The following is a 26,100-nucleotide window of genomic DNA, read 5'->3' as shown; positions in this document are numbered from 1 at the left end:
CTGGCTCATGACTAAGAGGACTAATGTCTGACCCCCCCAGATTATTTAGCTAATCTGACCTGATCAATGTTCTACACTGGTCATTGTTTGTTGGTTCTGGTGCTGTATCAAATAATGTGAGTGCACAAGCCCCTCCCACACGACCCAGAGTGGATGAGGTTGGTATAAAAGGCAGCCACTGTCAGTCTCTCTCAGACAGGAAGGCAGAGAAGCAATACTAATGAAGCTAGCAGTACTTTTCCTCACTGCTATTCAACAGTAAACCCTCTTTGCTGAACTTTGCAGCATCTCTCTCTTTCTCTCTCTCGCACTCTCTCTATCTCTCTCTCTCAGCTCTTAGAAGCTTTCACTGCTTGTCACTGGTCTGCTGTGTTGTGTGGATCTCTGGACCAGAGGCTTGAATCTCATCATGTGGCTGCTGATGTTTGTGGCGTGGTCCTTGGCCTGTGCCGGGGGAACCTACTGGTACCTGTTTGGGAAGCCGAGCCTGTTCTCTCTGGAGTCACTACGGCCCAAAGAGTCACTAGAACCGGACCAGGAGAAGAGGAACAGGCTGCTGCTGAAAGGTGAGTGACCCATACGTTTATATCTGCAACTGCACATTATGTGTCATGACAGAGAGGGAATGAGAGAGAAAAAGAAAAACTCATGTCTTTATCTCGAGAAGGGTTGACTAGCAGTGACTAGCTTTTCACAGGCCTTCCTGAAAAAAGACGAGATTCTAGTTAATGCACATAGTCGTTAGTATAGCGTACAAACCGTACGGGCCTTACTGTCTTTTGGTAAATCACAGAATAAAGCACTGTTGTTTTGTGCATAGTTCATTTTCAATTTCCAAGGACCGTAACAAGCATTAAAACTTAAACTTCGGCTGGTGCATTAAACTCCTTTGGAAGTACTGGTAAAACCTCTTTATTGTCAACAAAGGTTTTAAACGCAGTTGTTCATTTTCAAAGGAAATACATGTATGTGTCATTTAATATTGACACCATCAGCACTGTCATTGGTTGTGTACAAAAGTACTTCAAAGAAGCTCCTCTGTTTATAATCGTATAAAGCTTGCCCCATACTGGATAAGCAGTTGTGATTGGTTCCTGGGATTATGGTGGTTCCAGTTGCCAGGACGATCAGTTAGAGCCAATTCAAATCATATCAGTTTGGTTCTCAGGCTACTACTGTTTGTCTGTAAGTCTGTAAACTGCAATCACAAGAGGCAAGCACACACAAAGACAAAGAGAGAGAAACATTTTCACCCTTTTCATCTTCCTTCTGGCTCAGACTAGCACCAATAGCCATAAGGCGGATGATATAATGTAATAGGTCGCCACAGCCATATTAGCCAATGTATTATTATGTAATTATTATTGTAATTTACAATCATATGTGGCCGGTCTGACAGATTAAGTAAATAACCTGATTACTGGAATCCCACAAATCCGTTCATGGGGGTAGGATTAAGATTGTGACTTACCAGGCAAAGTTGCTGTATGATGAAAACAAAGCTGCACAAGGCCAAAGTTCATATTCTATTTCATACTACTCGTCAGTAGATTTTTTCATCACCATTAAGGATAGCCTACCGTCACTTACTATAAGGTTGTACTTTTACTGCTGTAACAACCTGATTTTATGTTGGAAAACATGACACAAGCATAATTGACCAATTGTGTTTTGTTTCCAGAGAATTTGTTGAGGGAGTGAGGGAGGGAGACAATATTTAATCTTTTTACTGCAATTCCTCAGCTGCTTTAGACACTGTTATTGGTGCTGTATAAATAAATATGACAGCACAAATCTCTAGTTGGCGAAAAGCATGATAAAAACATCCTCGTTAACATTCTGTCTCTTAGTGAAATATTTTTTATTCTCATCGCTGCTGTTTCTTCAACCTCTCTATTTGCTTACTGCAGCAAGTCAAATGAAATCTGACAGCTGTTCCTCTTTTTCTGAACTGTTCTTCATCTCTTTCTCAGCTATTGGAGGCTTCTGCTGTCTGTCACTGGTCTGCTATGTGGGTCTCTGGATCAGAAGCTTGACCCTCATCATGAAGCTGCTGCTGTTTCTGGTGTCTGGGTCCTTGGCCTGTGCTGGCGGAACCTACTGGTACCTGTTTCTGAAGCCCAGCCCGTTCTCTCTGGAGTCACTGCGGCCCACAGAACCACTAGAAGTGGACCAGAAGAAGAGGAACAAGGTGCTGAAGAAAGGTGAGAGGTCAAATCCCCAAAAATGTCCTATTTATGTTTAAATTACCATTTGAAAACCATATGTCTACTGAATATTTATGTTTGTAGTTTGTGGTAGTGCATGATTGTGTGGGATTGTATGAATTTGTTTATTGTGTGACTGAATACTGGAACTGTGTTTATCTCGTGTGTTATGTTAGAGAGAGATTGTGAAGTAGCTGTGACAAGGTTTTGGTCTTCCTGACAATTAATTCCCTTCTTGTATTGCTTTCTGATACACAGCTGTAAAAAAATAGCGAGACTGAAACTGGCTGTAAAGGCCAACTGCAATTACACATGTGTCTCCCTCCATGTAGGTTTCAGTAGGGAGAGAATCCCTGAGAACCTGGATGCTATCATCATCGGCAGCGGTCTCGGAGGCCTGACTACGGCTGCTTGTATGGCCAAAAAGGGGAAGAGGGTGCTGGTTCTAGAGCAACATGACAATGCTGGTGGATGCTGCCACACCTTCACGGAGAAAGGCTTTGAATTTGATGTTGGTGAGTAGGCCTACTACTAATGGGTTGCTAATCTAAATTGTACATGCACTATATGAACACATTATGGATAGCTAAACACCTAAACATCCAGTGGGGTTGCAGCTATAGAATCAATAGTCCAATCCACGTGTACGACCATGTAGTGTGTGGCCACTTAAACTTCCTCACTAGTCAGATATGGTCATGAGTTTAATGAATAATTAATTAATTTCAACAACTCATTAAATAGGAACAGTGTATGATCAGAGGAAGAAGGTCACTCACCAGTTGAAAGGAGATGGTGGTAGTCCTGTAATAGAGTGCAGGGAATCCCCTTTATAGGCACACCTCCACTAGTGTGGGTTAGTCAGTCAATCAGGTCACCTGCTGCCACCCTCTGGCTGTCTTTGGGTACTACACTCTTTCCACACTTCTTTCTCTATGCTCTTACGACATACTAAAGTGTGTGTTTATGTGTGTGTGTGTGTGTGTGTGTGTGTGTGTGTGTGTGTGTGTGTTTATGTGTGTGTGTGTGTGTTTAGGCCTGCACTACGTCGGTCAGCTGCATAAGAACAGCCTGATGCGGATTGCGTTTGACCAGATCACCGAGGGTCAGCTGGAATTTGTGACCCTGCCCCAGCACTTCGACACCGTCCACATTGGTCAGGGGGAGGAGCACCGAGAGTATAGCTACTACAGCGGGAAGACCGAGATGGAGGCCAACATGAAGAAGCAGTTCCCAGATGACACCAAGGCTGTTGAGGAGTTCTTCAGAGTCATGAAGGTATGACATGGAGGACACTGCCCCCTGCAGTCAGGGAGGAGAAGTTGGATTGTAATGCACTTAAAAAGTATTTTAATTATTTCAAATATTGAAGCAATGTAAGTTTTTCCTTATTATAGTTGTTGTTGTTGTTGTTGTAGGTCTCTGCCAGGAAGACCTTCTACCTGGGCCTCCTGAAGCTCATCCCTCGCTGGCTGGCCCTCTTTTTTCTCAAGTCCGGCATCGCTGACCGCTGCTCCTCTGTCTTCCGTCTGGCCACCACCGGCGTCACCACCTGGGCTGACCAGCTGACCGATAACAAGGACCTCCAGCTCATGTTCAACTACCTCTTCATTGGTGAGTTCCTCCAGGTTATCTCCTACTCTACTATGGTCAGCAGAAGCAGCAGATCATCTTCGTATAGTTATTTTCACATTTGGCTCTTCAAGGCTAATAACCTTTGATCTCATCTCTCCCTCCTTCTCTCTTTCACCCATAGGTGATCGCCCTAGAGACTGTAGCCTCTTCATGAATGCCCTCCTCATCCACCACTACAAGCGTGGAGCCTACTATCCTAGAGGGGGCGCCAGTGAGATCCCCTACCACATCAGCAACACCATCCGCAAGTATGGCGGTGAAGTGCTGGTGAGAGCTCCGGTCACTCGAATCCTCTTGGATAAAGATGGCGCTGCCTGTGGTGAGTACTGGTCTGGATTGAAAGATCTACTTTAAAATAGATCACTCAGGGCTTTCTCTAGTGTCTTGTTCTCTTATGACTCACTGAAAGTCAATTATTTGTTTATCTAACATGTTTTCTTATGATCTTATGTGAATGTCAAGGTGTGGCAGTGAGGAAGGGCCAAGAGGTAGTGGAGGTGAAAGCACCCATCGTGATCTCCAACTGTGGCCTCTTCAACACCTTCAAGTACTTGCTGCCTCCTCAGATTCAGATGAAACATGGTGAGTCATGTCAACTTACACAACAAACAATTAGGGAAGACCTTAGACACAACCATCATTCAGTATTATTTATTCCTTATTGACATTGTACCACACCAATTACTGACTCTAACACAAAAACATGTCAAGGAAAGGCAAAAAAATTGGATTTCCAGTAGGTCGGATGGACCACTAGTTGTACATGTTATACACATGTTTGTATTTAGAAGATTTCTGTATACTGTAGACACACAACTGCAGAATGAGTGGCAGTCCAAGACACATTTCCCACATATAAGTATAAGTGTAAGTATAAATACTTTGATCCCGTGAGGGAAATTTGGTCTCTGCATTCATCCCAATCCATGAATTAGTGAAACACACACAGCACACGGTGAGGTGAAGCACACACTAATCCCGGCGCAGTGAACTGCCTGCTTTAACAGCGGCGCTCGGGGAGCAGGTGGTTAGGTGCCTTGTTCAAGGGCACTTCAGCCGTGGCCCACTGTTCGGGTCTCGAACCGGCAACCCTCCAGTTGCAAGTCCAGAGTGCTAACCAGTGGGCCACAACTGCCCCTCATATATTGTAGGACAACAAAGTGAATCTTGAATAAAAACATCTCTTTTTTGAAACAAAGTGAACAGGGATGATTTTTATCTTCTGCAGATATCCAGACGCGTGCCCAAATGATGAAACCTGGCAAAGCTTGCGTGCTCCTCTTCTGTGGTTTCGATGCCACTGCTGAAGAGCTCGACATCACGCCAACCACTTTATGGCTCTTCAAGGAAAACGACATAGACATATCGTGAGTACCTTGACCAGTGCTTGCAAAAGTGTGGACACTCTCAAACACTGTCAAAAGTGAAGCCACCAGAAAAAAACTAAGCTTTAATTTGTCACGAAATGAACTGGAATTGAATTAGAACTGGAATTGGACCAGAATTAACAAAATAAAACTAGATTGACCTGAACTAAATTGAACTTTTTGTCTCAGGATGGATAAATTCTTTGCTATGAGCAAAGATGAGGCCCCTGACAATGTTCCCATGGTGTTCATCACCTTCCCATCTGCCAAAGACACCTCATCACAGATCAGACACCCAGGTGAGACTGCCCAGATCATATTCACCCATTATTAAGGACCCACTGCTGAAATAAATTTGATTTGCATCTAATACAAGCTTCCACATTCTTGTGATGCTAACTGTCCTGCTTATCTTGGTAGGTAAATCCTGTATGACTGTTCTGACCATGGTGAACTACGAGTGGTTCGAGGAGTGGAAGGACTCAACGGTTAGGAAGAGAGGAGACGACTACACAGAGTACAAGAACAGATTCGCTGACCACCTCTTTAACTGGGCCTGCGAGCATTTCCCTAAGATCAAAGACAAGGTGAGCAGGGGATGCATGGCAAGTACACAGTCTTTACAAACCATGAAGTAGGAAACTGAAAATACTAATTTTGGTTCTGTGAGTTATGGAAGGAATTTTAACATGACTTTTACCAAGACAAGAGCTCTAATGATAGATCACTTGGAAGACACAATAGATAGAACAGATACAGTAAATTCACCATCCTTCACTTTGGGCATTTCTTTTCATCCTACTTTCATGAGGAGTTTTTTTCCAGGTCAACATCACAACCATAGAGAATAATTATCATTCCCATTTCTGTGTTTCTGTCTGTCACCCCGTTCAGGTGGTGTACCAGGAGATAGCCACACCACTCTCCAATGAGCACTACCTGAGAGCATTCAGGGGGGCCCCGTACTCTGGCGAGCACACCCTAGAACGCTTTGACCCAGTGTTAATGGCCAAGAACCGCTGTGACACGCCCGTCAAAAACCTCTACATCACAGGTAAGGGAGTGTCATTGTGAGTCTGTCTGTATTCACGTAATTGGATCTGTCTGTATGTAAGTGTGTGTGTCTGTGTGCAAAATCTTACTTTGTCTGTATCTCTATGTATTTGCATTGGTGCTTTAAACTATTTATGTGTGTTTCAGGTCAGGACGTGTTCAGCTGTGGTATTGCAGGGGCCCTGCATGGCGGGCTGATCTGTGCCTCCACAGTGTTGGGCCACCTCCTCTACGTCGACCTCTTCATGATGAAGATTAAACTGAAGGGGGGCAGCATTTTACGCACTTTACAAAAATTGATTTTTTAATTGAGGTTTTCGTACTTTATCATTTCCTTTTTTTCTTTTTGTTTTTAGTTAGACAGTTGCAGAAGCGCAGCTTAGTTATGTAGGGTTTGTCAAGTTGCTTTGTTTGTTTTATCTTTGAAACTTCCCTTAGTTGTTGCTCAGCATGGCCGATAAAGACAATAAGGGTTTTTGGCCTCTATCGGCATGTCCCCTTGTGTTTGCAGCCTTTGAGGTCAAGTAAGTGTAAAGCGTTTTTTGTGCAATAACTCAACAATTGTGTAAAATCTTATATTGGCCTCTGAGAGGCACATCACCCCTAGCTGACTATGACTCATTTACAGAGTAAGGACACCTTAGTGAATATCTTTAACCTTTAATATAAAAATCTGGCCTTTCAATGATGGCACTGCAACTGACATCTGTCAATACCTCAAGACATGTGTGGCAATGTGTTGTTATTACAGTAGATGATACAAACTACACAAAATGTGACATGATGTGTCACCTTCACATGTTTTGGAGGCATGCCATATTTTGTGCAATTCTGTCCATATTGTTGTTTTCAAACATATTCTTACCTCCATCCATTACTTCTATTTTGTATATACTTGTATATTCCTGAACTTTTTGTAAATATTGTGCATAATGGTGCATAACATTGCATTGTGTGAGGACTGTGAGCAGATTGTATTACCTAAAAGTTTGCCCTTGTGAGAGAATATATAGATAGATAGAGTCTTTATTGTCCCATAGGGATAATCATTTTCACACATCTTCTTTCATGTTCCATAGCACAAATGCATTGCCGGATGGTTTATGAATGTGGTGGCAGCACTTTGATTGGGTGTGAAGCAGTACCTGGTGTTACATGTAGCCATTGTGTGAATATAAGGATGAGTGACAGTTTTAGGACTCAACGTATTTCAACATTCTGTGTGAATTTGTCTGTATATATTTTGTGAAATTTACATTTATACATTATGACTCATCGACACTGTTATTGCAATGCACATCAATAAAAATGATGGACACAATTATGGCGGTCATGGTTCTGTTGTATATGTGAAGTTAATCAAGACTAGTGCAAAGCACCCTTAGGGTGTGTTGCATTCGTTGTCTATGACACTCATGTGATCTCCCCTGAGTCTATTACCCTGAACCTCAGCCTTATCCATCACTGTCTCCCCCAGGCTTTCCGCACCTCACCACACCACACCACAAGGCTGTATAGGTACTGTAAGCCATTCTAACTGATTTATTTTTTTTGTTGGGGGGGTGCCTTTAATTTGATGGGAGAATTGTCTTTGCATCCAGTCCTGAACTGTAATCCACAAAGAGGCAAAAACTAACACACAGGCAAGCTGACCATACAGCAGAGAACAAAGCTTTATTCACAATGCCGGAGATACAGTAGGTTACAAACACACAAGCATCCTAGACGAGCATAAGAGCAGCAAGACTGTCGTAAACAAAGTCTTATCGTTATTTATAGGACTACACAGGGTATTCTTGATGGATTACATAACATGAAAGTAAAAAAGAGCTGTCGTGATAAATAAAGTTAATTATAAGAAGGCTGTTATTACTCCAGACTCCCTAAGGCGGTTGACTTCAGAGGTCATGGACAAGAGAAAACGCAAAATAACTCCTTGTAATGACCATCTTTGTAATGTTGGACAACAACAACCCGAGTAGACATTTAACAGCTAAAGTGTAGTCTAATAACTGGAAATTTCCCCACACTGGACATCAACGAAGAGCTGCCAACCCTCACACATTCGATTGGTGTAAGAGGGCGTGGAGCCAATCAAATGAATGAATCTCACTCTCATTGTGTGAGAGTTGGCAGCTCTGCTTTGACCTGTACCCTAAACCTGCACCCCCTGAAAGGAGCGGTGAGCTTGCTGTCTGGTGTGTTTTGTTTGGTGTTTGGTTCAAATATCAACAAATAGCATCACTAACAGCCCATATAAACCAGTCAATCTGAGAGGAAATGTTGACCTAATGACATGGAATTGAAATGTTCACTTCGTGGAAGATATTCTCAGTTTCCCTCAGACCCAGACCCAAATGTTTTCACTAAATTGCCATGCAAAACACATTTAGCAAATAAGGTATTTAAATGACACTGATAACCTCAACATCATCCAATTCACTTAGCCAACTCACCTGCCACTACCTAGTGTTGGCTACAGCCATTTACACACTCACAAAACTGGTACAGTTTTGTCATTTCTGATAATCCCTAATCAAATTGTAATGCTACATGTATAATACTTCACAAAGTCATGTACAAGGAAAGATTGTATCAACAATACAATATGTTTTTTTCTTTTTGGGCAAATGAGAAGGTATAGGAAAACCATTAGTGTCCCTTCCATTTAAACCGCATGAAACAAAATATGACAATGATAATAGTTAAGCACTCAAAGTCATTAATACATATCCACACTGCCAACATGCTGCTAAAAATAATGATAACTAGAAACTACAATTTTAAATAGTGGTCTTGCTCATAGATAGTAATCCATCATATTTTAGGCACCAACATCACCACAATCTTAGGCATCACATTAATGAACATGAATGTGAATATTTTGGAGAGGCTTATCTTTTATTTGTCAGAGTGGATGCTCATGACGTTATAGTTACCGTAACTACCATTGGTAGTGTAGAGGGGTCTTTTGTCAAATCTAGTATTAGACTTACTAGACTAGACCACAAGACTATACAATAATTCTAAGTTAACTACTATCACCTTCATCAACAACAACAACAACAACAACAACAACAAATTGCATTTATAGAGCGTTTTTCAAGGCACCCAAAGCGCTTTAAAGGGAAGAGGGAACCTCACTAACCAACACCAACACATGTGTAGCACCCACCTGGCATTTTGTGCCAGAACGCTCACCACACACCAGCTTGAGGCGGAGAGTGAGGGAATGAATGAATGAGCCAATTACACTGGGGGATGATTAGGGGGCCAGATTGAATGAGCCAATGACACTGGGGGATGATTAGGGGGCCAGATTGAATGGGCCAATGACACTGGGGGATGATTAGGGGGCCAGACTAAATGAGCTAGGTTGGGAATTTAGTCAGGACAGTGGGGAACCCCCTACTCCCTGTGATAAGTGCCATGGGATCTTTAATGACCACAGTGAGTCAGGACCCCTGTTTAACGTCTCATCCGAAGGACGGCATCTTCTACAGCACAATGTCCCTGTCACTGTACTGATTAAGGCATTGAGATCGATTTTTGGCCAGAGGCTATCAACTACGATTACGACTAACAAAACATTTTTTGCAACGCCTGAACAACGCTGTTCTTTTTAAGTTTCTTCTTTATAAACAAGAGGTCGACGTAGAGGATGTGACCAAGTACTATGGAAGCACAGATCAGCCCACCGTGCAGGGCCCCCGCAATACCACAGCTGAACACGTCCTGACCTGATACACACACACAAAGACAGGGAGGAAGGGACATGGGAAAAAAGGGAGGGAGAAAATACATGCATTAGACCAATGCAAATACACAGCCGTACTGTACAGACGTAATGAGATTCTGCATGCATACTCAGACACTTGCATATACACAGCCAGAACAATCATCTGACACACATACTCACACTTACCTGAGATGTAAAGGTTTTTAATGGGTGTGTCACAGCGGTTCTTGGCCATGGAAATGGGGTCGTAGCGTGCCAGGTTTTGCTCGGAGGAGTACATGGCGCCCCGGTGTGCTCCTAGGTAGTGTGCGTTGGACAGGGGGGTGGACACCTCCTGGTACACCAGCTAATAGGGTGGACAGACAGTAATAATCATCAGCATGTATAGTTGTGATTTTAACTTGGAAACCCTGCAAGGGGACATCATGCCATTAGGGTAAAAAGTTAGTCATTACTAGTAGTAGCTCAGTTAATCTCAAATGGTGCAAGTCAGCTGACAAGCATGCAGTCTGAAGTGAGGGGGGGTGAGTTCACTTTTTAATATATTCTATCCTCTAATTAGGTATCCATCTGTCCTGAAGTGTCTGATCTCATGACACACATACACAGACAGACATGAGAGGTCAAGGTCACTCTGACATGAGAGGTCAAGGTCACTCTGTCATATTGCAGTTAGTATGTGCTGATAGAATACTGCTGATGGACACTAATTCTAGAGACTAATAGATTAACTGATCCAGGGTCCTGTGTATGTGTGGGTAAAGAGCTGGGATAGCATGCAGTAGCCCAAAAGGTTGTGGGTTCAATTCCCGGCTTCCCCCACTGCGCCCTTGAGCAAGGCACTTAACACTCTTTTGCTTCAGGAAACAATGGCCCTTGCTACTGTATATAATCGACATAAGTAAGACGCTTAGCGACTGCTAAAGGAAAAACAATAAATAAATGAATCAAAGAACAAATATTGTTGAAATTCCTTTCAATGTTCGCTGACCAATAGTGGCTGATTTTTGTTTTCTAGTTTATAGTTGTTTAAGACCCTCTATTTGCCATGTACTTAGCCTGCCTACCTTGTCTTTTAGTTTGGGGAAATGCTCACAGGCCCAGTTAAAGAGATTGTTGGCGAATCTCATCTTGTACTCTGTGTAGTCGTCTCCTCTCTTTCTGACGGTTGTGTCCTTCCACTCCTCAAACCACTCGTAGTTCACCATGGCCAGGATGGTCATGCAGGTTTTACCTGCCCAGGTAAGCATCAAAGTTAGCACCTCAGAGGTGTGTGTGCGTGTGCGTATGTGCCATGGACTGTATAAAATACGTATGTGCGCGCCATGCAGACATTTTTGAATTACTGGGTTGTTGCACGCCATTCTATACATTCTATATACATCATATCCATCCAGCCATTCACAAATACCATTCATCTCCCACACACCTACACAAACACCCACATGTGTTCTAAAAAAACACCTTATTAATAAGACGCATTAGGGCAATTCCACGCAAAACTGTCACATATGTATACAAGCGGGCGCCGTCTTGGGAAAACAGTCAGATGACAATTCAGCTCACGTTGCACGACGTTGGACTGGAGCAACGCGAGCTGAACTGTCACGTGACTGTTTTCCCAAGATGGTGCCCGCTTGTATACGTGAACGGTACTGTTTCTAAACTATCTTTTTAATAAACTGTCTGTACACTTACAAAGTTCTCAATGCTTCGGTTTACATGTAAGGCCACTCATTATACTACCGTGGAAGTGTGGAGCTATTTTGAGCCTTGTTAGTGGTATAGAAATAGCAATTTCTTTTTCCTTTGCGTGTGCCCCGAAGACTAGCGTAAAGCGCTAATTAGCGGTTTGTGGTAAAACTGGTCACGTTCGATTAGCATGAAAACATATCCCAGAGAGCGGACGAACTCGGTACACATGTGTTATTAACCCCTAGGTTCATTTTGCGCCGGAATTGTCCTTTAATGTTGTCATCAGCGAACTTCATTCAACTGCACTTGTGATTGAAGTATGCCGATCAGTTGTGGATGCTCGTAAATCGCGGTAGAGGGCGGAGAAAGATTAGTTACCAGAAGAGCTGCTGGTTTGATAAATACTGCTCACAATGAGGAAGCACAATGTGCGCTAATACCGAGTGTGTAGTCTCACCTGGGTGTTTAACTTTAGATGTCGGGTCTTTGGCAGACGGGAAAGTGAAGTACATCATGGGGATATTGTCAGGAGCCTCCTCTTTGCTCAAACTGAAGTAATTATCCATCCTGTGAACAGAAAATTCAACTCAATTCAGTTCAGTTCAGTTCAGTTCAGTTCAGTTCAATTCAGTTCGGTTCAATTAAATTCAATTAAATTCAGCTCAGCTCAGCTCAGCTCAGCTCAGCTCAATTAAATTCAGTTCAAATCAATTCAATTCAAATTAATTATATTCAACTCAATTCGATCAAATTTGATTGCAGTCCATTCAATTCCATTCATCAATTTAATTCTATCTTCAAGTATTTTGCATAGAGGTCCTCACAATCCATCCATGTCGTTGTTCCTGAAGAGCCATGTGTTGGTTGACCCAATGTCGAGCTCTTCAGGGGTGGCATGGAAGCCAGAGAATACGAGGAAGCAACCTCTTCCCGGTTTTACCAGGTCCAGACGTGCCTGGATGTCTGTAAAATAAATGATCATTACCTTTCACTATGTTTAAATAAATACAAAAACTTGATTCACAAAGCTTGAAGAACTGTAAATCTTTCTCTCATACCAAGTGATGAAAGTAACCCTCTATAGAATAACTGAAGTAAATGAGATAATTTAATTTAAATAAATTTAATTTAATTTTTAAATAATAAAAGAGAAAAGCTTGCATGACACAATGTATCACATATTCATGATGTATCCTGAATTGAGGATATGGAATGAAACATTTTTCTAAATGTGTAGCCTATACTTCCCTATTTAACCTGATAGGATTCCTGTTTTAAGTGGCCATGTCACCCCTATTCAGGGTAATTTCACCAATATTCAGGCTATGTATTTTGTGTAGCAAAGTATATCATGCAGTATTGTGTAGCAACTAGTGTAGAGTATGTTTATTACTTGTCTTCCTTCCTTTCATTTTCAGCTTGCGTCTTGAATTTTATAGTGTTAAATACAGAATAAAAATTCCCTACAGTGTTCATGGGAGTGTGGGGGGGGGGGGGGGGGGTTGGTTTAGCACTATTGTTTGTTCAAAAAAGGGGAAAAGGTACCCTGTTTTGTTCCCTTTTAGATTCAAATCACACCTGCTACAAAAGAGCACTTGTTTGAAGTGATTACTCACAACAGTAGCGCTTAGTAGCGCTCGGAGCCATTTTAGTTTTTTCTCTCTCTCTATTGTTTGTTGTTGGTCCCTTTCCTTGTTTCCTGTTGTATGTGGTAGAGATGCCATGACTCACCATGCTTCATGTGAACCTCGGGAGGCAGAAAGTTCTTGAAGGTGTTGAAGAGTCCGCAGTTGGAGATCACGATGGGGGCTTTCACCTCCACTTCCCCTTGGCCTTTCCTCACCGCCACACCTGGCCAATCACATCACAACAAACAGTGCATTCAGAAAAACATATCAAAGATCACTACAAATAAGTAAAATGAAGATTTTCTACAGACCCTTTCAACAATAAAAACAAAAACAATGCTTGAACGTTCTATTTGGTTCCCAATCTACTTCCTCTGCATTAAGATAACATATGGAATGTTAAAAAGGGGCCAACTATGATGCTGATAATGGAACACTCTTGAAAGGGTCCATGTGTAACTTGCATACATGTTTCATGTTTTAAGATAGACAGATAGATAGATAGATAGATAGATAGATAGATAGATAGATAGATAGATAGATAGATAGATGACTGACTGAGTTGTCACAAGAGAAAGCCAAGCCCTGAGTAATCTATTCTAAACTAGAGGGGCCATCTCAATCCAGACCAGTACTCACCACAGGCAGCGCCATCTTTATCCAACAGGATTCGAGTGACCGGAGCTCTCACCAGCACTTCACCGCCATACTTGCGGATGGTGTTGCTGATGTGGTAGGGGATCTCACTGGCGCCCCCTCTAGGATAGTAGGCTCCACGCTTGTAGTGGTGGATGAGGAGGGCATTGATAAGAATGCTGGAGTCCCTGGGAGGCACACCTACAGGGCAAAGAGAGAGAGTGTGTGAGTGAGTTTGTGTGTGTGTGTGTGTGTGTGTGTGTGTGTGTGTGTGTCTTGGGGGGGTGGGTGATGGCAGCCTTTCTTTACCTTCCCAGTTATACTACATGGTTCAATGGTGCAGTTTAATTCATTTAATCAAATGTTATTTCTATTTTATTTCTATTTGTCTCATTTTAATGCAACAGTTTTGGGAAGCTATGGAAAAAGAAGATGACCCGGAAATGCCACTCACCATAGAAGAGGTATGAGAAGATGACCTGGAGGTCCTTGTTGCTGGTGACCTGGTCAGCCCAGGTGGTGGCGCTGGTGCCAGACAGACGGAAGATGTTGCAGTAAAGGTCAGCGATGCCGGACTTGAGCAGGAAGAGGGCCAGCCAGCGGGGGATGAGCTTCAGGCAAGGCAGCAAGTGGGTCTTTCTGGCACACATCTACAGCGGCAACACCAAGCAAAAAGATCCTATAAAACCCTCAGCATTTATCCATTTAATAACAATAATAATAACAATAATAATAATAATAATTTAAGTACATGCTTTACAGGCATTACTCGACGAGACACCTAATCCACCTAAAAACACTGTAGAGATTCCAGCTGGTTAGTCTCTGTTCTGAAATCATCTTCTTTGGATATTCCCCTAGGTGTCCCTCTTTCAAAGTCATAGCATGGTATATCTCTCACTCTCAGATGCACGCATGCACACACACACAAACACAAACACACACTCTCAATCCATTTTCTAAATCAAGCCCAGAGCTGGTATTCTGTAGCCTGGAAGCCAGCCGAACTTAGCCCCGCCTACAACATTTGAGGTCGGGAAGTTCGGTCTGGAATTGTTCCGTTGAGGAGCAACTATGCCCGAACCAAAGCTGTTTAGACCAATCAAATTGTCTGGGTGGGCTTTGTACGATGATAGACAAGGCACTGTTGCTGATCTGTCCATCACGTCATCTGAGCACACTTCTGACGACGCCAGGCTATGTATTCTGGTATTTGTAGCTAGAATTTTTTTTTGCCTAGTTAGAATGTACAAGCACATATTTGGCATAGCTACAATATTTGAGTGTATTTCGATATGTTTGTTTGTATGTATGTATGCAGCTATGTACAGTATGTAAAAGTGGAATAAATCATTAATTATAATAAATCACTGCAAAACATTACATGAGGATCAGCTTACATTTATAACAGTAAGATCTTTTCAGGAAATAATACAATGTGACACATCACAGAGTATTTATGACATGTATATGCATTACCCTCTGTACATATGTACATACACTGTATACATACAAAAATCTATGTATATTTTGTATTGTATACTGGGGTTAGTTCGTAACACAAACATGGCTGTCGTCTACACATATTCCGCCCCTTCTACCGCCAAAGGTGGTAATCATTGTGCCAATCATGTGGTATGTTGTGAATACATTGTGACAATCATATGTTGTGATCTCGCAGCTTGAGCAAGGTTGGTGTCGTGAAGCCTTGCGCATGCGCAGTTCTGCCTGAAATAGATGCCCGATAAGTGCCCAAAAAGCGTTGCAATATGGGCGCTGAGTGGAGGGATTGCCTAAAAGGACTTTGATAAAAGTGCCTCAGTGCCCTACTTCCATTCCCTGACTGCAGGGGGCAGTGTGCCCCATCCCATACCTTCATGAGTTTGAAGAACTTCTCGACGGCCTCGGTGTCGTCTGGGAACTGCTTTTTCAAGTGTGCCTCCATGGCGGTCTTGCCGGTGTAGAGACTGTACTCGCGGCGTTCCTCTCCCAGGCCAATGTGGATGGTGTCAAAGTGTTGGGGCAGGGTCACAAATTCCAGCTGGCCTTCTGTGATCTGGTCAAAGGCCACCTGCAACAGGCTGTTTTTGTGCAGCTGACCAAGGTAGTGAAGACCTGTAAACACACACACACACACAAACACACACACAAATGAACACATTACAGTATTTTACAACTGTTTACACACAAAACTCTGTGTCTATTTTTCAAAACTCTACACACAAATCCCACTACTGCTCACACAAAATGCAAAATGCCTCAAAAAACAAAATGACAAACAACATTCAAGCTGTTATAAACATATAATGTCGCCACTTTTATCAACACTTTTATCATAATATGACACTTTGGATACATCATGCACACCACACCTAAAAAACCTAAAACTCTTCTGTCTTTCATGGGTTTCTATGTATACTGTATTTCCATACAAGAGTTAAAGTGAGTGTTAGTGAGTGAGTGAATGAGTGTGTCTGTGTGTGTGTGTGTGTGTGTGTGTGTGTATGTGTGTGTATGTGTGTGTGTGTGTGTGTGTGTTGAGGGGAGGGGGGGAAGTTGGGCATGTATGTATAGGCCTATAGACCCTTTCAACTGCAGAAAAAAACATGTGCGTTCCTAAGGCATTTCCGGAGGCACAGAAAACAACACTGAGCTAATGGTAACTTAGGGACAAACACAAATAAAAAAGATGTAAAGTTTTACGTAAAGTCCACTTTTTGTAAAGCATTACGCTAAAGTCCGATTCATTTTCATTTCAAAGTAGGCTATCTGCATTGGTTCTGAACATTTCAACCGGAAATCCTCTAGGAACAGATTGAAAACCGAAACCATAATCGGATGGTGTTCAGTAAAGTAATGAGTGATACGTTGTGTTTGAAAAACAAAATCGAGTAACTTCGGTTAGATTTTTGTGTGTTAGGTAGAGTTGTGTATGGTGTTTTTTTATGAAATTGAAAATTGAGTCAAAGGCTGAGAATTTTGAGTTTTGCAGATTTGGTGTAAGGTTATGGTGTTTGAGTGACACGTTTCAACAATTGTGTGACAAGCTAAGATTTACTGTGTAAACAGCTGAAAAAAACTGTAAAATAATTGTTTTAGTACTTAAAGATGGGCAGCAGGAGGCAGCAGCAGGGCAGCTGATTGGCTAAGGAGGCCACCTTAGTAGGTGTGTCTATCTTGATTCTTTCCCCTCTAGTTCAGTTTTCTTTGTTCCGCCGACTATAGTTGGTTATCAAGGTATTATTAGAATGGTCAGTCCCTAAAACTCAGTTTATGATTCGAGCAACAACAACAGCAACAGCAAGTTGCCTACAGTGAGCTGCCTGCTACAACAGCGGTGCTCGGCGAGCAGTTAGGTGCCTTGCTCAAGGGCACTTCAGCCGTTCTTAATGGTCGGGGTTCGAACCGGCAACCCTCTGGTTACAAGTCCGAAGCGCTAACCAGTAGGCCACGCCAGCCCCAATCATTTGCATTATTATTGCCCCAATTATTGTCATTATCAATTTCTGTAAGAATCCAAATTCAGTAGACATCTCTCCCTGAGATTCCGTTATCTCCCTGATTTCTCCCTGATCATTCAGTTATAAGGGTAGCTTTAAAATTGGTTTCAACAACATTGAATTTTTGACTTCCAACTTGCATTGGTTTTTAAGTATTCATCAGTGTATTCAGAGTATCATTCCGCTGTCGTTTCTACTGTACTGTATTAAAACAAAGAATATTGATCCATATTAAATGAACATTTTATTTGTACTGACTGTAATATAGGCCTATACACTTACATTTTGTAGTTGACAAATGCAAGTCACAAAAACAATGTTGTAATGTTGGACATTATAGTGTATGAGGTCCCCTGACAGTGTTGGCCATAACCCTCCCCCTGTCTATACTAGGCACAGCAAGCATAACTTAAGTCAACAACCCTCGTGTAGTAGGCCTACTCACCAACATCGAATTCAAAGCCTTTCTCCGCGAAGGTGTGGCAGCATCCACCAGCCTGGTCGTGTTGTTCCAGAACTAGAACCCTCTTCCCTTGTTTGGCTAGACACGCGGCGGCGCTCAGGCCTCCGAGCCCGCTGCCGATGACGATGGCGTCCAGGTTCTCTGGGATTCTCTCCCGACTGAAACCTACACAGAGGAGACAAAGGGGAGACACTTTGAAACGACCAATCATCACACAAAGACAAATCATCACAATCGCAGGAGGAGGTCAAAGGAGCAGGAGGACGAAGGGTCAAACATGGGCTCACAGTATGCTGGTCATCAATGGAGAAGTCAGCCTTATGTTCTGCGCTGTTATTTTTTATTTTTTTAAAGACAACTATCTTAATTCTCACTCAATTGCATTATGCACACTCAATTCTCACTGGTATCTGCTAGACAACAAGTACCATTTATGTGCCTGTGTGTGTGCATGTGCATGCATGCGTATATATGTCTACTGTGTGAGTATGTGTCATACGTAGGATAACTGTGAATGTATGTGTGTGTGTGTATCTATTTATGCACATGTGTGCATATGGAATGGGTTTACATGACTCCTGGAGGCAAACATACACAAAAAATTGGTCATCCTAGGCCCTACGGTTCTCAAGATATTCACAGAAAACTGTGTCTGCCCTACCCTCCTTTCGGGGTGTCCAGTCCAGCGGGGGGCTACAGATTAAAACGAAAAACGATGGTTCCATGCTATCCATGTGGGGTTACATGCCCACCAAGTTTCGTGTACCCCGGTCTTTCAGTGTCCCGGGAATCCTTGTTGGTGTACGGTCACTAAATGTACATATAAATTATTTCATTGTAAGGCCCCCCATGAACGGAAGTCCACGAAACTTGGCATGCATTCGGAGGGTCCTACACTTTCAATTTCGTGCAGTTTTGACCATGTCAGCCAGAGATATTGTGATGAAAACACCTAATGTTTTGCTTTTTAATTTTTAACTAGGTGGCGCTATACATGAAATAAGTGGTAATGGGATAGGTTGACATGCCCCCTTAAGACCAACATACAAAAAAAAAGGTGGACCTCCTAGGCCCTACAGTTCTCGAGATATTCACAGAAAACTGTCTCCGGCCACCTACAGGCCAGTTGGTGTATAGTAACATAAATGAATTTATTTTGTGACCCCCCATGAACGGAATTCCACGAAACATGGCGTGCATTCAGAGGGTGTCATAATTATCCTACACTTCCAATTTCGTGCAGTTTTGACTATGTTAGGTCACAGATACCTGCGATTACAACACCTCATTTTTACTTTTTTGTGTTTAACTAGGTGGCGCTATACATGAAATGAGTGGTTATGGAATGGGTTGACATGGCCCTTTGAGATCAACATACAAAAAAAATGGTCCTCCTAAACCCTACGGTTCTCGAGATATTCACAGAAAACTGTGTCTACCCTACCCTCCTTTCGGGGGTCCAGTCCAGCGGGGGGGGGGGGCTACAGATCAAAACGAAAAACGATGGTTCCATGCTATCCATGTGGGGTTACATGCCCATCAAGTTTCGTGTACCCCGGTCTTTCAGTGTCCCGGGAATCCTTGACGGAAATTTGGACATGCGAAAAAGCGGCGGTCATAATAAGTCCAAATGTTGCCAGCCAGAATGAAATTTAAAATGTCAATATTGTAATGTCTTGTGTTGTTTAACCTAAGTGAGAGACAAGTGATTGCGGTAGGCTACTGTACATTCTTCATGCGAACAGGTGACTATGATGAATCTCCAGGTTACACTCTCTAGTAAAGATTCATAAATAGTGTAATTGTTCTTTAATATGCTTCTTAATCCTTTGGATTTTGGCCGAGAGCACAAGTGTGAAGTTAATAGCCTAATAAAAACAGAAATAGGATGAGCAGATAAGACTTCTGTGTTGTTGGGCTAAGAGAAAGGCTTCTGATGTTACAATACATACAATGCAATACATGACATGGCTGCGTGTTTAGTTTGCTATAATCCATGTTAAACTTTGAGAAATTACAGAACAGAATGAGATTATGCTAAGGACAGCAGAGAGACTGATGCAGACTAGCCAGTCTACAGACGGTGTATGATGAATCAACCTCTCACGAATATTGCATGCTCGCTAGAGTTAGCTTTGATGTGCTGGGAGCGGCGCCAATGCGTCCTGTTTATTCGGAAAATTTTGGAGTGTCCCCTCAGGCACTTAGCGCGTGATGCGCAGTGGAAACTGAAACAGTGATTATGACATTGTTAATCGAGCAGGATAATGATCCTTTTAGTCCGTTTTTAAGAAACTGAGTAGCCTACCGTCTCTCAATGGTGTTGAGCACTGACGCCAAGGGACATTTTTAAAAATTCGTTCATGGTGTCGCTTTAATTACAGTTAAAGTCACTAAGGGCTGACAGACCTAGCCCTTACCTCACCTCATAGTATTACGGATGTTCGGAAAGGAGAACCACATTTTGCATTCATTTTTTATTGCACAGACGAGTTTCGGTTTAGTGCCTTGACTAGCATTTAAAGCATGTGCCTTTGACAGATGTAGGATTAATAACATAAAAATGACGTTCATGGGGCGGTGGGTCAGTAGTACCCATACCATGAACAGGCCCAAGTCACGGGGACCCTGATTCGAGTCCGACCTGCGTGGGGTGGAATAATTTCCCGATCCTACCGAATCTAACACTACTCACTTCGTGTCACTCTTCACTGTCCTATCTGAATAAAGGCAAAAAGCCCAAATAATATACTTTAAAAAATGACTGTGTTGATTGTAATAAGTAGCCTAGTTGTATAGGGTCCATACCGATGCGTGCAAATGCAACACTTTATTAGTGCATGCCATGAATATAAATACACTACTGGTCAATGGTTTGAGATCACTTAGAAATATCCATTCTATTAGGACTACCAGCTGAGATCATTTGCATCGTTTTTTTCAACCCTTTTGCAATTATGTAAGCACATACAGTAATGTAATCTGAACACTGCTGCCCTGATTAAAAAAAAAAAGCAATGCAACTGATCTCAGCTGGTATTCGGTCTATAATGGAGTGGAATGGAAAGTGACCCCAAACATTTGACTGGTAGTGTATATTAAACACATACAGGTGCATTTAAAAAAAATTGAAAATCACAGAAAGGCTCAGGAAACCTTTGCCAGTGTTTTGACTTATAGCTGACTAGAGCTCTTCTCAGGTCAACATTTCTGTATTATACAATATGTTTTTTTTAGATATATTTTGATATATATTTATATTCCTATTTTTTGATATATATATATTTTTTTATATATATATTTCTGATTTCCAGGAGCTGTAAGCCATAATCATCAAGATAAAAAAAAATAAGTCGTAAAATATTTCACTTTCATGTAATCAAACTAGAATATATGAAAGTTTAACTTTTTTGAAAAGCACATTAAATGACCTCTGTGTATGAAATGTGCTATATAAATAAAGTTGACTTAACTTGACTTTCTGAAACAAATTACGGGAAAAAAATGAACTATTCCAGGATATTACATTTTTTAGATACACCAGTATACCATGTTATGTGTGAAGAAAGACAGAGCCACTCACCTTTCTTCAGGACCTTGTCTCTCTTCCTCTGGTCCAGTTCTATTGGTTCTTTGGGCCGCACTGACTCCAGAGAGAACGGGCTCCGAGTCCCAAAGAGGTACCAGTAGGTTCCCCCGGTGAAGACCAAGGACCACACCAGAAACACCAGCAGCCACATGCTGAGAGCCAAGCCTCTGGTCCAGAGATCCACGCAACAGACGAGTGATAAGCAAGCAGCAGGCGCTTACACAGAGACAGCAAGAACTGATGCACACAAGCACGCACCCTAGCCAGCTCAGTGAAGAGACACCGGTTGTTTCAGTTTGAGTTGAACAAAAAACAAGCAACTAAAGTAGAACCAGCAGAAGAAGGGAATTGAAAGAGAGAGAGAGAGAGAGGGAGATTGGAGGTTTTACAAACAACAAATTCAGAAAGAAGTAATATTAAAACGTATAATTAGATGGTACCAAAACAATGAGGTTTCAGAAAGAAGAGATGAGGCAAGGAGGTGGAGAGAGCACGCCAGAGGAAGATCAAAGGGTTTCACTGTCTGAGAGACATACTGCCAAAGGAAGGCTTCTCATCGCGCTTATACTGTATGGCCCTATGGGTGTGGCCTGTGCACTTTTTTGACCATTAAAACGGACCAATTAAAATAAATCACTTATACAGTCACTTATAGTGATTATACAATCACTATACAGTCACACTTAACAGAAGACATCCCTTTCAAAACATCTGAAGAATTGCTGGCCATAAAGATAAGAGACTTGTCAGCATTCATCCTCTGTGATCACATAACATTTTAATAAGTATTGGATAATTTGTCAGTATCTGATTCTGTGTTACACTACAAGGGTGAGAAAGCTATGATGACCTACAGTACTGCACACTGACTATCTGTAGACTGTCTGTAACCACACTTATGTTTGTGGAAAAAAAATTGCTGACAGGAAGACTAGCACAAAACAGTGTGTGAACATTGGCCCTTGGTGCAGTCGCTAATCTGGACCTAGTTACCCCATCATGATGTAACAGTTGTAAATAGTTGTAAATGAGTAAACCTTTGTGATACGTTATCTTATTAAGCTGAGTAATGTGTCGCCTTTTTGTGCAGCTTCATGGCGGAACGCTGGACGTTATTATTAGACACATGCCAATTTTACCCCCAAGGAGGGTAGACATAAAGGCGAAGCGTTTCATTCCGTCACCAGTGTAAATGTGTTAAGACGGAGGAATGGGGGGGGGGGGGGGGGGGGCATGGGCGTGGGTGTCTAGGTGACGTTACCTATGCAACCACCAACTGGGAGATTTAAAAACACAAACAGCTGATCAGCTGATCAGAAGGAGCAACAACAACAACAAAGGAGAAAGAAGACAAGCTGAAGACCGAAGACGTTAAGCGCAAGAGTCTGACATTATAAGCATCGACACATAGTACTGCACTATGATGCAAAGCAACTTCTCTTGAATTTGTAGGGTGCTAAAAATGTGAGTTCTCCCGCCACTGTTTTGAAAATCACACACCTGACTGCTGCATCTGAAGGCCCACGCATAAGTTATAGGCCTACGCCTATCACTCTACACGCCCCCTGTTGCACGTCACGTTTTAATTGGTTAGCTGGTCCTGCCTCCTGGCTCCCCAAAATGCCAGATTGTATGTGAACAGACAATGATTCGCCTCGTTTTTAGACACACGATGCGGCACAAAGACAAGACATCTCCACTCCCTGTGAATGTTGCGCGATCTCTATCTAAAAACGGCTAACTAGTCTGTAATCCCGGGGTGAAGGGGTGGGGGGGTGGGGGGGTGGAATTAAATTTAGGAGCCAGAAGACAACGTGAAGAGAAAGCACTCTGTTCCTAGAGGAAATGTTCAAAACCAATGCAGATACTTTGAAATGAAAATGAATCGGACTTTAGCGTAATGCTCTACAATATGTTGACTTTAAAAACTTGTTTTTTCACATTTTTTTCAAGTTACCATAAGCTCAATTTTGTTTTCTGTGCCACCGGAAATGCTTTAGGAACACACGTGTTTGCTTATGCACAGGTGTATAAAATCAAGCATCTATATTATGAATGAAGACAGCACGTGCATGGTGCTTGATTAATACATCTGTGGAAAAGGGACCTGATGAAACCCATGAATATCCAGTCAATGAAGACAACCATACAAGGTGGTCAGCTATTAAACGTGAATGATACGTGTTCAGGCCACATTGGCTGGAGACAGGCAGTGAATCTGCCTACAAAGGAAAGAGGAAAAAGAGCTTATTAAAATGCGTTCGTTATTAAAATTACTATGATTATTGAAACTAGATGTATGTCATTATTATCATTTAAATATTTTTTTTTTTTTTTGGGGGGGGCAAATGGGTACAAAATACCGCTGACCGCTGCCCAGTCCTGCACATTCTCTCCACAAAAATAAATCACACTTGTCAATTTGTCTCCATCTCCTACTCCTATTTTTGTGTATGTAAATGAGTATGTGCATAGTGTGTGTTTGTTTTTATATGTGTGCGTGCTTCTGTATGTGTGTGCGTGTGCGCGTAGGTGCGTGCATGTAGGGGTGTGTGTTTATGTGTGTGTGTGTGTGCGTGCATGTGTGTGCGTGAGTGTGTGCCTGTGTGTTTGTGCATGCGTGTGAGTGTGTGCGTGCCTGTGTGTGTGCATGTTTGTGCGTGAGGTGCATGTGTACTGTGTACTGTGTGTGTGTGTGTGTGTGTGTCTTTATGTGTGTGTGTGTGTGTGTGTGTGTGTGTGTGTGTGTGTGTGTGCATGAGTGTCTTTATGTGTGTGTGTGTGTGTGTGCGTGCATACATGCGTGTGTGTATGTGACATGTCAGCCAAAGATACCTGCGATTACACCTCGTTTTTGCTTTTTCATTTTTAACTAGGTGGCGCTATACCTCAAATGAGTGGATATGGGATGGTTTGGCATGGCCCCTCGAGACCAACATACGGAAAAAAAAATTGGTCATCCTAGGCCATACGGTTCTTGAGATATTCACAGAAAACTGTGTCCGGCCTACCCTCCTTTCGGAGGGCCTGGTGCGGCGGGTGGGCAACGGATCAAAGCGAAAAATGATGGTTCCGTGTCATCCTTGTAGGGCTACATGCCCACCAAGTTTCGTGCAGTCCAGTCTTTCAGTGTCCCGGATACCGTTGAGGGAAATTCACTGAATTTCCGCTAGCACGGCAGTCATAATTATATATTATTGTAATTACATCAATGGCAACGTACAAGGCCAGTTACTCAATGTTTCTGGCAAAGTAGAGAAGGTGCATTAAGCAATGCCTGCTTCAAAGAGTTTTGTTGTTATTAGCTAATATCTTACGTCATTACAAACTGTTGCATCTCACATAATGGTTCAAGTCTTTGGCTCTGTTTGAAACGGAAGACAGCTGCCTGCTGCCTCCCTCCCTACATAGAGAGCTGTCTCACTAGACATGACTTTGGATTAAATGCATCTTTTAAGAATGAGCGTAGCACTCGAGAATCTTTGGTTAACACTGTGTTGTGACGTTAGCAAAAGCCGCACGTTAAACTAAACTAGCTTACGGAAGCTAGCAAGCTAATGGTAGAAATTAGTTTGACGGGCGGCACATATATCAGACCAGACACTATCAATGGTTACAACAATGGTATAATCAGATAGTAAAGCATTTATGTCTCGCTACAAATCTATAAATCTAAGCAAAATAATGTCACACAAATCACATTTCAACAGATTCAGCAGCCATTACCGGTGTCATCTGCCATCTTTGTTTACTTTTCACAGCTGTTTCAGACGTTGCCGCAAAGGATTATGGGTAGTAGGGAGCATGAAGTGAGCATCGATGCTGCCTTCAAAACTGACCATGCATTATTCGGTAATTCTAAGATATCTTAGAAAGCAGCTAAATATTTTTTCCGGTTTCGAACCACACTTGCTGCCTCGCTCCCCAGTTCAAAGTTCAAAGTTCAAAGTCTGCTTTATTGTCAATTTCTTCACATGTCAAGACATACAAAGAGATCGAAATTGCGTTTCCTACTATCCCACGGTGGAGACAAGACATATTTTACCAATTAGGTCCACAGACAAACATAACATTCAAGTAAACAATATAAAAAGTAAAAATAAGAAGGCACATACAATGAAGAAATAAGAGCAGCAAAATTTGGTAGAAATTGTGCAATTGTGCATACAGTAGACAGTCAATATAATAGTGCAAAAGTCAGGCCAATAAATGGCTGAGGTAGTTTTGTTTGACCTAAGTATGCAAGTGGCATAGTGGTGCAAGTTATGTAAGAGCAGTAGCATGTGTGTTCAGAAGTGTTCAGGACAACAGGACAACAACAACAAGTTGCAAGTGTGCAAGTGTACAAGTGGAGTAGTGCAAGTGGAGTAGTGCAAGGCAGCCATTGTGGGTCTAAAAGTCCAGGATGTTATGTAGCTGAGGGTGGAGGGGGGAGAGGGGGGAGAGAGTTCAGGATCCTAACAGCCTGGTGTATGAAGCTGTTGGTGAGTCTGGTGGTGCGGGAGCGCAGGCTTCTGTACCTCTTCCCAGAGGGCAGTTGATCAAACAAATTGTGAGCGGGGTGACTTGCATCACTCACAATTGTGGT

The 26,100-nt window shown here is 42.3% G+C and overlaps 2 protein-coding genes across 3 annotated transcripts; one reads left to right on the top strand and one right to left on the bottom strand.

Moving 5' to 3' along the window:
* Window positions 1–215: 215 nt before the first annotated feature.
* LOC121700189 (inactive all-trans-retinol 13,14-reductase-like) lies at window positions 216–6,576 on the top strand. The gene is made up of 12 exons (XM_042082994.1): window positions 216–566; window positions 1,974–2,204; window positions 2,540–2,722; window positions 3,244–3,485; window positions 3,626–3,821; window positions 3,964–4,161; window positions 4,305–4,424; window positions 5,071–5,209; window positions 5,399–5,508; window positions 5,630–5,796; window positions 6,104–6,263; window positions 6,410–6,576. The coding sequence occupies exons 1-12, from the start codon at window positions 410–412 to the stop codon at window positions 6,568–6,570; spliced, it is 2,064 nt and encodes a 687-aa protein (XP_041938928.1). The 5' UTR covers window positions 216–409; the 3' UTR covers window positions 6,571–6,576.
* Window positions 6,577–9,551: 2,975 nt separating this feature from the next.
* LOC121700190 (inactive all-trans-retinol 13,14-reductase-like) lies at window positions 9,552–22,032 on the bottom strand. Of its 2 annotated transcripts, XM_042082996.1 has the most exons (12): window positions 21,953–22,007; window positions 21,507–21,832; window positions 17,906–18,088; window positions 15,834–16,075; window positions 14,415–14,610; window positions 13,964–14,161; window positions 13,428–13,547; window positions 12,521–12,659; window positions 12,154–12,263; window positions 11,069–11,235; window positions 10,188–10,347; window positions 9,552–10,002 (listed from the first exon to the last, which is right to left on the bottom strand). In XM_042082996.1, the coding sequence occupies exons 2-12, from the start codon at window positions 21,661–21,663 to the stop codon at window positions 9,842–9,844; spliced, it is 1,833 nt and encodes a 610-aa protein (XP_041938930.1). In that variant the 5' UTR covers window positions 21,664–21,832; window positions 21,953–22,007; the 3' UTR covers window positions 9,552–9,841. The 2 variants fall into 2 exon arrangements, with proteins under 2 accessions (XP_041938930.1, XP_041938929.1); XM_042082995.1 differs by having other exon boundaries at window positions 21,507–22,032.
* Window positions 22,033–26,100: the final 4,068 nt, after the last annotated feature.

Source organism: Alosa sapidissima, chromosome 24, assembly GCF_018492685.1.
Source record: "Alosa sapidissima isolate fAloSap1 chromosome 24, fAloSap1.pri, whole genome shotgun sequence".
Classification (NCBI taxonomy): domain Eukaryota; kingdom Metazoa; phylum Chordata; class Actinopteri; order Clupeiformes; family Clupeidae; genus Alosa; species Alosa sapidissima.
This window is presented reverse-complemented; position numbering and strand designations above follow the sequence as displayed.

Bases quoted from the DNA above. Each gene is read 5' to 3' on its own strand.
- LOC121700189 (XM_042082994.1), top strand. From the start codon at position 410: ATGTGGCTGCTGATGTTTGTGGCGTGGTCCTTGGCCTGTGCCGGGGGA. The intron at 2,723-3,243 runs GTGAGTAGGCCT...GTGTGTGTTTAG, and splicing joins AGGCTTTGAATTTGATGTTG to GCCTGCACTACGTCGGTCAG. The intron at 5,797-6,103 runs GTGAGCAGGGGA...CACCCCGTTCAG, and splicing joins TCCCTAAGATCAAAGACAAG to GTGGTGTACCAGGAGATAGC.
- LOC121700190 (XM_042082995.1), bottom strand. From the start codon at position 21,663: ATGTGGCTGCTGGTGTTTCTGGTGTGGTCCTTGGTCTTCACCGGGGGA. The intron at 18,089-21,506 runs GTGAGTGGCTCT...TCCTCTGTGTAG, and splicing joins AGACAAGGTCCTGAAGAAAG to GTTTCAGTCGGGAGAGAATC. The intron at 13,548-13,963 runs GTGAGTACTGGT...GTGATTGGCCAG, and splicing joins TAAAGATGGCGCTGCCTGTG to GTGTGGCGGTGAGGAAAGGC.